Raw genomic sequence first — 10,658 nt, forward strand, 5'->3', positions numbered from 1 at the left:
GGACAGGGAAGCCGGGTGTGCTGCAGTCCATGAGGCCACAAAGAGCCAGACACGACTGAGGGACTGAACTGAACTGAGCACTGAGATGCTCCAGGTGCAAGCAACAGACCATTCTGATCAAATCGATGTCACAAAGTTGTGTATGACACTAACAAGGAATACTAAAGGGGGGGAGGGTCTGACTCAAAGGAAGGGATGGCTCAAAATTTAGAAAGGAGTACATCAAGGCTGTATGTTGTCACCCTGCTTAAATTATATGCAGAGTACATCATGGGAAATACCGGGCTGGATGAAGCACAAGCTGGAATCAAGATTGCTGGGAAAAATATCAATAACCTCAGATATGCAGATGACACCACCCTTATGGCAGAAAGTGAAGAGGAACTAAAGAGCCTTTTGATGAAAGTGAAAGAGGAGAGTGAAAAAGCTGACTTAAAACTCAGATAATGGCATCTTATCACTGGTCCCATCATTTCATGGTGAGTAGATAGGGAAACAATGGAAAGAGTGACAGACTTTATTTTCTTGGGCTCCAGAATCACTGCAGATGGTGACTGCATCCATGAAATTAAAAGATGCTTGCTCCTTGGAAGAAAAACTATAACAAACCTAGACAGCATATTAAAAAGCAGAGACATTACTTTGCCTACAAAGTAGGCAATCCTACTTTGATTAGTCCATCTAATCCAAGTTATGGTTTTTCCAGTAGTCATGTATGAATGTGAGAGTTGGACCGTAAAGAAGGCTGAGTGCCGAAGATTTGATGCTTTTGAACTATGGTGATGAGAAAACTCTTGAGAGTCCCTTGGACTTCAAAGAAATCAAACCAGTCAATCCTAAAGGATATCAACCCTGAATATTTATTGGAAGGAATGATGCTGAAGCTCCAATACTTTAGCCAGCTGATGCGAAGACCAGACTCATTAGAAAAGACCCTGATGCTGAGAAAGATTGAAGGCAGGAGGAGAAGGAGATGACAGAGGATGAGATGGCTGGATGGCATCACTGACTCAATGGACGTAAGTTCGAGCAAGCTCTGTGAGATGGTGAAGGACAGGGAAGCCTGGTGTGCTGCAGTCCATGGGGTCGCAAAGAGTTGGAGATGACTGAATGACTGAACGACAATGACCTCATTGTGGTAAAGGCTGCCCTGGGGAAGAGGCAATGGTTCGAGACCTCAAGGAAGATGGAAGGAACGTGGCAGAGGGCATTTCCAGTGGGGAACCAGCATGGAGAGAGGTGGGGAAGGAGGGGGTCCTCTTGAATCTTGTTTTATCTTTAGGGGCAGCCTGAGGCACAGTGGCCGCAGTGCACACTCATGAACACACATACACATGTGCACAGCCACACGTTACACAACAACACTTGTACTCAGTTACACGCATGCACAGGGTGTACACATGGAGACAAACACAGTTACACACAGATGTGCGAGTACATGCATGCTAACACATGCACTCACATGTTCATGCCCACGCTGTGACACATGTGCACACACAGCTTCACTCTCATGTGCACGTGGCTACACTAACATTCACACAGTATGCACAGAGGCAACAGCACACAGTTACACCTGTGCCCGGGGCGTCCATAGCTATGTGCATGGACGCATACATGACACACACACTCACACACCAGCTGCCCACCCATGAAGTGGCTGGTGGGGAACAGGCAAGATGGTGCCCGGTTGCCCTGGCAACACATCCTGGAACGCGACCAGGCCTGGTGAGCGCAGCTCATCTGGTGGGCTGTCAGCAGGTGGGGGTGCTCAGGACCCCAGCCTGCACAAAGCCTCCTGGTGACTGTGAGGCCCTGACGGTCTGGGCCCCACCAGGATAAGGCAAGAGGAAAGGGCTGGGATCAGAGCAGGAGGCAGCGCCCTGCACTGGAGATCTATGCCAGGGAGCAGTGTGGGGGGAGACATAACTCAGTCCTGGGGGCTGTTGTGTCCCCTCCTCCTGCCCTGTTCTGGTTTCTCCCCTTGTAATGGGGAGGGAAGCATCCTGGCAGGGCTTTTGCAAGGTTTGCATTGTTGACAGTATACAACAGGCGGTCAACATATCCCTCTCGGCCGAGGGATTGGAGGCTCCAAGGTATCTGTTTTCCCTGTAACCCACTCTGCCTGGTAGGGTCACCCAGTCCCAACTGGGTGCCACGACCAGAGCTGGGGGCCAGGCTGGATGCTGGTACAGGCTCTGAAGAGAAAGGGGTGACAAGGACACAGAGCAGCACAGGGCCACCCCAGGGCTGGGCTGGGGCCCCATTCTGGAGCAGCCTCACTAACACTATGTATCCTCTGGTCTGTGGCTCAAATGCCCCGCCCTTCCCAACTCTGTCCCCAGCATGATGAAAGGACTCTGTTCTGGTTCCCTGAGCCCTGGCACCCCATCATAAAAACCCACTGTGGTCCTTGCTTGGGCACAGCTGCCCACCCCTCACCCCCAGAGCAGTCGCTGCACAGGAAGCACCCAGCCCTGCAAAAGGAATCAATGAAGGCACAGCTGGCCTGCTTCCAAGCCCTGGGCCTCAGTTTCCCCATCTGTCAAATGGAGCAAATGCAACCCATGCCAGTTGCAGCTCTGACACTCCTGAAGGCTGAGCAGTCCTGGGCTGCAGACCTGCTCTGGTCCTCAAGCACTGCCTGCTCCCCAGGGCAAGCAATGGTGGGTCCTCAAACACTGCTGGGTCTCCCAAGTCAAGGACACCACTTCCCAAAGGGATGGGGGAAGGCGAGGTCAACCCAAGTGGGAAAAGCTGGCGGTTCTTCAAGGGCGAGCAGGGAGTAGGGCTGGGATACTTGGGCCTTCACTGTTAGCTCCCTGGTTCCCCAGCAACCTTGGAGGAGTCCAGAGACCAGGTCAGGCCACAGCTTTCCACGTGCTGTCAGTAGGTTCCCTGGGACTGGAGATGGCCTTTCAGGGAGATAAATCTGCGGGCCCCAGAGTTGGGGACAGACAGGACCTCAAATGGCCTGTGAGCTGAGATGGGAAGGGGAACACAGCAGAGAGAGTCAGGAAGGCTTCCTGGAAGAGGTACCATGTCAGCTAGAGTCTGAAAGCAGGTGAGTGGGGGTGGGAGCGTGGGAGTAGGAAGCATTCTAGGCAGAGAGAACAAGATGTGGGAAGGCATTGACGTGAACAGTGGACAGAGTACAGAAGGGGCAGCCCTGGCATCTCTTGCCTGTGGTTGCAGGGAGGGTGCGGGTTCACGTCTAGGCTGAGGGTGTGACCAGGCTGTCTCGGATGGGCGACCAGATGGCTGGTCTCTGCACCTGTGAGGGGGACGTTCACGGCCTCAGGGGGTGAAAGCGCTGCCTGCACGCAAGTGTCCTTATAACAGGGCATGAGGGTCCCTGGGGACATTACCCTGCTGCAGTCCTGCTTCTGTGCCGCCCCCACAAGCAGGAGAGCCCTGTTGGGTCTGAAAAGGCAGGGAGGCCTTCACGGATCTTGACAGTTCCCACCACCCTCCCTGGAATTCAAAGCAAAATTTCTCTCTTGTTATTAAACAGCAAAGCCAGTAGAGTTCCACCCCCACATCCCCAAAACACCTTTATTGCACTAAAAACAGCATTTATAAACAAACACTTGGGGGAGGATGTCTTCAAGATGTACCCACAGTCAACTTCAAACACAGAGATATCAAACAGTGTGGGGGCCAAGAAAATGAGGGTCCCCAGGGATAAAGCAGGGGGTGGGAGCAGTTGGGGTCAGAGAAGGGGGCGGCAAGTCTGAGCATCTAAGTCCATGCGGGGCTTTCTGTCCACCTTCTCTGCCCACAGGCCTGGCCTGGGTGGTCCCCAGGATCAGAAAGCCTGAGGGCAGGCAGAGGCCAGAGGCCAGAGGGTGTGCAACTAGGGACCCCAGCGCCAGGGGCCTTCAGTCTCAGGTTCAAGGGCATGGGTATGTCTCACCAGGTGTGCAGAAGGGAATGTGTGCTTCCCCTCCAGCCCCGGCTCCTTCACCCCTCCCCCAGGGTAATTTGGAAACCCAGAGCTGTGGTGTTGGGGGAACAACTTCTGAACTGGGAGGGGCACCCCAGGATCCCCACAAACCAGCCTGGTCCATCCTCGCCCAGCAGGCAGCCCAGGAGGCCCTGCTTCAGACTGTGTCGTTTCTGTTTGGCTGAGCCACAAAAATCAGTTGAGGACGCACACACTGACAGGACAGTTAAGCCCATGTAGCTGTGTTAGCAGCATGAAAAGCCACAAGCAGGATCTCCCCAGCCGCCCCTTGTCCCACCCACCCTAGCCAGAACCTATGTACACCTGTGGAGTAAAAGTGGAAGCTGTCTGTCCCTGAACAGCACTTCCTCGGTCCAGCTTATGAGGACCATGCTCAGGAGGGGTCGAAGACAGGGAGGAGCAGGGACCACCAGCTGGTGCTACTCTCTGGGCACGATCTGAGCTAGCCTTTCAGAGGTTGAAGGCTCTGGACGCCCAGCAGGGCTGCAGCGCCAGACAAGAGAAGGTGATGGAGGGCTGTCACACTTGAGGGGCAGAGCCATCATTCTCCTTCTCTTCTGGGACTTCCTCCTCAGCTGCCTGTCTTTGCCGGGAAGTGGCTCTCAGACGGGGTGGCACCCTCCTCCCTCTGACCGGCTCTCACCTCCGGAGCCTGGGAGGAATGAGGGCTGCCCAGAGACCGCCTAAGGCAGGAGGGGTCCTCCCACAGCCCCATGGGGCCCCGCACTGCCTGGCACCCCTCTCTAAGAGGCGTCCGTCGGGCCTGGGGCAGGAGGACACTCGTGCCGCAGAGAAGACCTGGCTGGTGCTCAGGACCCGCAGTCTCTGGGTCTGTGGTCAGCCTCTGCTACCTCCCGGCCCAGATTCCAGAATTCCAGAAGCAGTAACCAGCAGCGGTGGGAGCATGAAACTTGGGGTATCGAGGGACTCAGCCCAGCAAGCTGGCCCTTTCTTTTCCCCAGCAGCCCTCTCTCTCCTCCTGTATTAAAAGTAACCCCTGGAAAAGAGCATGACCCAGGACACCCCCAAAAGAGGCCGCAGCATCAGGGCTCACTTGCAGGGTCCGGGAGGGGGCGGGGCCCCCTGCAGGACCCAGGAGGGGGCGTGGCCGTGGCATCCCCTGCAGGACCCAGGAGGGGGCGGGGTCTCCGCGGCCCAAGGGAGGCGGGGGGTGGGGGGGGGCCCTCTACAAGAAGGGCAGCAGGGAGGTCAGGGGCAGCTCCTTTTCCCCGAGCAGCGTGTCCCGCTTGAGGCTGCTGCCCTTGTTCACCACCTTGATCCTGAGAGCCAGCTTCCGCACGCTGGCCGGACCCAGGCCGTCGAAAAAGAAGTCCTCGTTGAACACTGGGTGGCGGCTGTTCTTGACGATGGTGCTGCGCTGCTTCTGCAGCTTGCCCGGCACGAGGCACAGGCCCACACAGCAGTTGATGCTGCGGGCGTCGCACAGCCGGTCGTATAGGCCCTCGGCCGCCAGCAGGCGCACGCGCAGGCGGGCCTGGGCCGCCTCGTACTCGGCCAGCAGGCGCACGCTGCCCCGAGGGCCCATGCGCACGGCGTGCTCCGCGCGGGACGCCGGACCAGACTCCGGGCCGGGCTCCGGGGTGGCCCTGCGGGACAGGCGGCGCCGGGCCCCGGGGCTAGTGTCCGGCGTGCTGTCGTCAGCCGACAGGGAGCCATGGCGGCCCACAGAGTGCTTGAGCTGGCTCACCTTGGCCTGGCTGTCCTGGGCGAAACCTTTGAGCAGCGACACGGAGCGCGAGAGCAGGGGGGAGCCGAAGGGTGAGGACTCGGCCGAGGACCCCGTGTCGCTCTCCCCGCCGCTGACGCAGCGGCCGGGGCTCATGAGGGTGCCGCCGGCCTCCCTGGGTGCCCCGTCCCCCCCGTTGGCCTTGACACCCCCTCGACGGCGCCGGGTGCCTGGGGAGCCCACCTGGGCCAGAGCTCCGTGTTCGCTGTGGAACAGGGACTCCTTGCGCCGCGTGTGGGGGCTCTCGGCCAGCGTGGCAAAGCCGTAGGACGTCTGGGCCTTGGGCACCGAGGGCAGCGACATGGCCCCCTGGGCCTGGGGGTCGGCGTTGGTGGCAGTGTCGTCGGCCGGCCAGTCCTCCGCGCTCTCGATCTGAATCACGTGCCGGGTGGCCGCCTTCAGTAGGCTCTTGCTCTCGGCGGCCAGCTTGGCGGACAGCCGGGGGCTCCGGGGGGCGCGGCGGGGCGCGGCGGAGGCCAGGTTCTGCTCCGAGGTCGAGGGCCCCAGCTCGGCCTGCGCTTCGGGCTCAGCGGGGCCGGCGGGCAGCTTGGGGGGTATGAAGAAGTCTGGGATCTTGTCCGGTGTGAGCACGTTGCTGTACAGGGGCCCCTTGGCGGCCTTGTCCCCGCCCTCGCCCCCCGCAGCTCCATTCTCCCCCGATCCCCGAAACCTCTCCAAGAACCACATGTTGGTTTTCTTCATTGGGGCGCAGGCAGGAGCCAGGAGGGATCTGCGAAGCCTGGGAAGAGAAGGAGGGGTCGGGAGCGGCAGGCCCCCCTGCACCCGGGGGCTGGAAGCCGGGCTTGTGGCACCTGCCTGGGGAGCCCTGTGGGGGCCAGCGGGGTGACGAGGCACTGCGGCCCAGCACGGGGGCGGGATGGGCTCACCCCTCGTCCACCCTCCCCAAAGGAATCACGCTTAACTTCCAAGCACCGAAGCCAGGCCTGGGAGGTGGGGGCGGCGCTGACTCCAGGGAAGCCCCCAGGGGACAGCAGCTCCACTCTTGCCCTGACCCCTGTATTGAAGATCTCAAAAGCGCTTTCTAAAGGGGTCCGCTCTCAGTGCACAGAGAAGACACCCCTGGGCACCCGGCAGACCCCTGGGTGTCCCAGCTCCGCCCCCCTCAAGCTCCCACCCACCTGTGGCTTCTCCCGGGTTGAGGGTCCGGGCATCCGGGGTGGGGGAAGGGAGAGGAGGTGAGTCTGGGGGCTGAAGGCGCGGCAAGCCGACCCCTCCCCTCCTCACCACCCTCCCTCCCGCCCCCCCCGGGACTCGGCCGGGGGCGGGGGTTGGGGTGCGGGTAGGGGGTCCTAGCAGCCCCCGTGGAGCGTAGAGAGACCCGAACTCACCTTCTCGGGGGCGGGGGCCGAAGCTGGCTGGCCAGCGGATACGCCGGGGTCTCGGCGCGAGGGCTGGGGGCGCGGGGACGCGGGGACGCGGGCGCAGCCTCGGTCGGGCGGCGGCGGCAGCGCAGTCGGACTCATTCACCGGCGGGAAACCGCCCAGCCGGCCGCCGCGCCGCCGTATTCCTCCTAGTACGGCGGCCTTCCGCCCCCGCCTCGCCCGCCCCGGGACCGTCTGCGCCGTCTGCGCAGCGCCCCCCGCCCCGCCGCGGCGCCCACACCGGGGAGCCTAGCCGCGACTCCCGGGACTGAGCGGGGAGAGAGGTAGGTGGTCGCTTGGCTGACGCCCCTGAAAACCCCAGGCTCCTGCCGCAGGTCGTCTGCTGGCCTTTTCTCTAGTGAGCGTCTTTCCAGACTTAAGATGACGAGTAAAAGAATTGCAGTAATAATAACCGCAGTTGAATTTATTATTGGGCACTTTCTCGGTGCCAGGCTCTTAACATTCTCGCCCCAACTCACTGTCACAAGCACCAGTGGATATGTCCATGACCGTCTCCAGTTTGCAGATGAGGAAGGTGAAGGTTTCCTTCTAGAAATACGGAACTAGCCTCTGACGCTCGGTCCTCTCAGTGCAGGCATCCAAGGAGCCGGCCAGGGTGCTGCTCCTTTATTTCATGGAGAGAGGTTTGTTGAGCACCTACTGGACGCTGGGGACAGTGCTGTGGCTTGGATGCAGCTGTCAACTTTGTGATGTGTCCCAGGGGGAAGGAGGAGGACAGGAGGACACCAGTACAGAAATACACAGGTAAATAGTAACTGTAGGCTTGATGGTTCCCGTGACAAAATGTAACAGGGAAAATGTGATTTGGGATGAGAGGATAGTCCCCCATGCACTTTGCAGGTGGGGAAACTGTCAAGGGCAAGACCAGGAGACCCAGGCATGGCAGCCCCGAATCCACGGGCATCCCTCAGGATCCCACATGCCACCCTGTCATCTGCCAGCCCCAGCCCCCTACTTGCTCACAGCTTCCTCCCTCCCAGCCTCAGTTTCCCCTCTGCAACACAAGGCCAACTGACCAGTCCCCAGTCCAGCAAGATAACCTATTGCCAGGACTGACACACAGCAGGGAATGCCTGGACCTTATTAAATTAGGATATCCCAGGAGCCACCCATGTTCCAGACATGTCCCAATCATCATTGCTGGAGCTGGATAGGGGTTAGTCTGGAGTAGCCACTGGTTCAACAGCATGAGGGGGACAGGGGCAGGCTGAGCTTGAGTTGGATGGAGCCCCTCCAGCTCTTCCATCTGACCTTGGAGTGAGGTGGGGCTCAGAGTACCATTGTCCAGATGGGGGAAGTGAGGCTCCCTCAAGAGGCTTTTCTCAATTTTGCTCACCTAGCAAACATCCAGCCCGCTAATGTTTGTTCTAGGGGCAGTGCTGGTGTGGCAACATAGGCTGACAGAGGAGGCAGGTACCAATGAATGCATCACCTCACTGCCGCCTCCAGGAAGCCTGCCCTGCCTGACCTACATCACAGCCAGACAGAGCTCACGGAACCCCAGCTTCAGCTTTCATGAGGAGCATGGTTACTCCGAGAAGTTATTCCATTAATGTACATCGCCCCTGCTGGGCCTGGAGCCCAGGAGGAAAGTGGTGGTGGTCTTACTCCTGCAGGCCCCCAGGATGAGTGAGCACTACAGTAGGAAAAGCAATGCCGAGCACAGTGAGGCACCTTCCTCCACTGTCCGCACCAGCACAGGGGCCCAGGACAGCAAGCTGACTGGCTCAGGTGTCCCGCTGACAGGCTGACCTGGTACTGTGGTTTCACTCTCCACATGCCCTTGCCACGCTGGGATGGGGTCTGTCCTCCCAGCTAGGTTGGGGAGGAGGCAGTGAGTTTATTCAGTAGCCCCCACCCCCCACCCAGTGCCTTCTCCCAGCAGCCTCTTGGCTCCATCTTGTCCCCATAGCACAACTCCTACTTGGGACTCTTACCACCTCTGTGCTTAAAAGGCCCCAGGCAGCTCTCCCTGGCACCAGGCTGCGCCCAGCTGTGTCCCTGACTCCACTGCCATCTGACCTCCCTTCCAACCTCTGGCCATCCTTCTGTCCCTCAAATAAGCTGTATTCTACACACCTGGGGCCTTTGCATACGCCATCCCTTCAGCCCAGATCTCTCTCCTCCTCATTCAGGGCCTCCCTGCTCATCCTCCAGAAACCCCGCAAAGAAACCCACTTGGATTTCTAAGGACCCGCAAGTTCCGAGGTGCATTCCTTCCCACAGCTGTCATCATACACTTAGTGGTGACCTGCTGATGAATGGGTTTTGGCAAACTCCACAAGAGTGAGTCTGTCTTGGTGATGTTGCATCTCCATTATCCACCAGGGGATATCCACCAGGGTCTTGGTCAATAAGAGGAGGTCATGAAGGAAGATTAAAGGATATGAGGATGGGGGTGTGGGTGGCACGGACCAATGAGTGAAATGAACGATGTATGGGCAGTTAGAGGGATGGATGTGATGGTTACGTGGATGGACTGATAAACAATGGCTGGAAAAGTGGGTGAGTGAACAGATGGATAGATGGATGAATGAGTAGATGGATGGGCATAGAGGTATGTGAGTGGATGGATGGATAGATGGATGATGGATAGGTGAATGGATGATGGATGGATGGATGAATGGGAAGGTGAATGGATGGATGGATAAATGGATAATGGATGGATGAATGAATGGGAGAGTGAATGAATGATGATGAATGGATGGATGAATGGGAGAGTGAATGATGGATTCTTGCTCTGCCTTATGATCGCTTCCACCCTACTTATAGGCAGATCAGAGTGGCTTTTACTTCCCCACACCCATACCAGATCCCCCCAGGCCTGGAGCAGGGCCTGCTGACAGCAAAGAAAGCAAAGCCCCTCCCCAGAACCAGAACCTGGGCAGAGATGTGACACCAGCCAGTGGTGAGACTGGTACCCCCTTGGGAGGGAAGGTTCCATGTTTGTGGGAGGGTTGTGAGGAGGGTCCTGGGGAGAGATGGGGGTCTCCCTGGGCAGGAGACATCATGTGAGGAAAGGTCAAGGGCACAGTCAAGAGTGAGCGCAGGAAGCTGGGCGTGTGGTAAAAGTAGGTGCTTTCAAGTCGATAAAGGGGCTAGAGTGAGAACCAGGTGCTTCGCAAGAAATGAGGATGAGAAACATTGGGAGACTGAGAAGCCAGGCCATCCTTCAGGACAAGTCAGGAACAATTTGGAGAAGAAAACAAGCCGTGTTTTGCCAGATATCTGGAGTATCTTGAGTCCACAGGTTTGTAGCATTTGGGAGATAAATTCAGGTGTTTCCAAAGAGAAGGGTGGATATTTAACAGAGAAGTTGGTGTGTGCTTTCTCTTGCGATAAAATTGCGGGTCCGGGAAATGTCAGGGGACTCGGCCCCCAACTCTCTCCCCATAGCAGGGGCACACCAGGGCCTGGCTCTCTCCTCCCCAGCCCTGGGGTGCCAAATCTGGTGCTACCCTGGCTTCCCTGGACCCCAGACCCCCACCTCTAGAGGACCCCCACCCCAAGAGGACCCCCACCTCAAGAGGGCCCCCACCATGA

The 10,658-nt window shown here is 58.3% G+C and overlaps 1 protein-coding gene across 1 annotated transcript; it reads right to left on the bottom strand.

The window, feature by feature from the left end:
- Positions 1-5,150: 5,150 nt before the first annotated feature.
- Positions 5,151-6,413, bottom strand: C2CD4C (C2 calcium dependent domain containing 4C). The gene has a single exon (XM_069592881.1). It carries the CDS (start codon positions 6,411-6,413, stop codon positions 5,151-5,153), a length of 1,263 nt encoding a protein of 420 aa, XP_069448982.1.
- Positions 6,414-10,658: the final 4,245 nt, after the last annotated feature.

Source organism: Ovis canadensis, chromosome 5, assembly GCF_042477335.2.
Source record: "Ovis canadensis isolate MfBH-ARS-UI-01 breed Bighorn chromosome 5, ARS-UI_OviCan_v2, whole genome shotgun sequence".
Classification (NCBI taxonomy): Eukaryota; Metazoa; Chordata; class Mammalia; order Artiodactyla; family Bovidae; genus Ovis; species Ovis canadensis.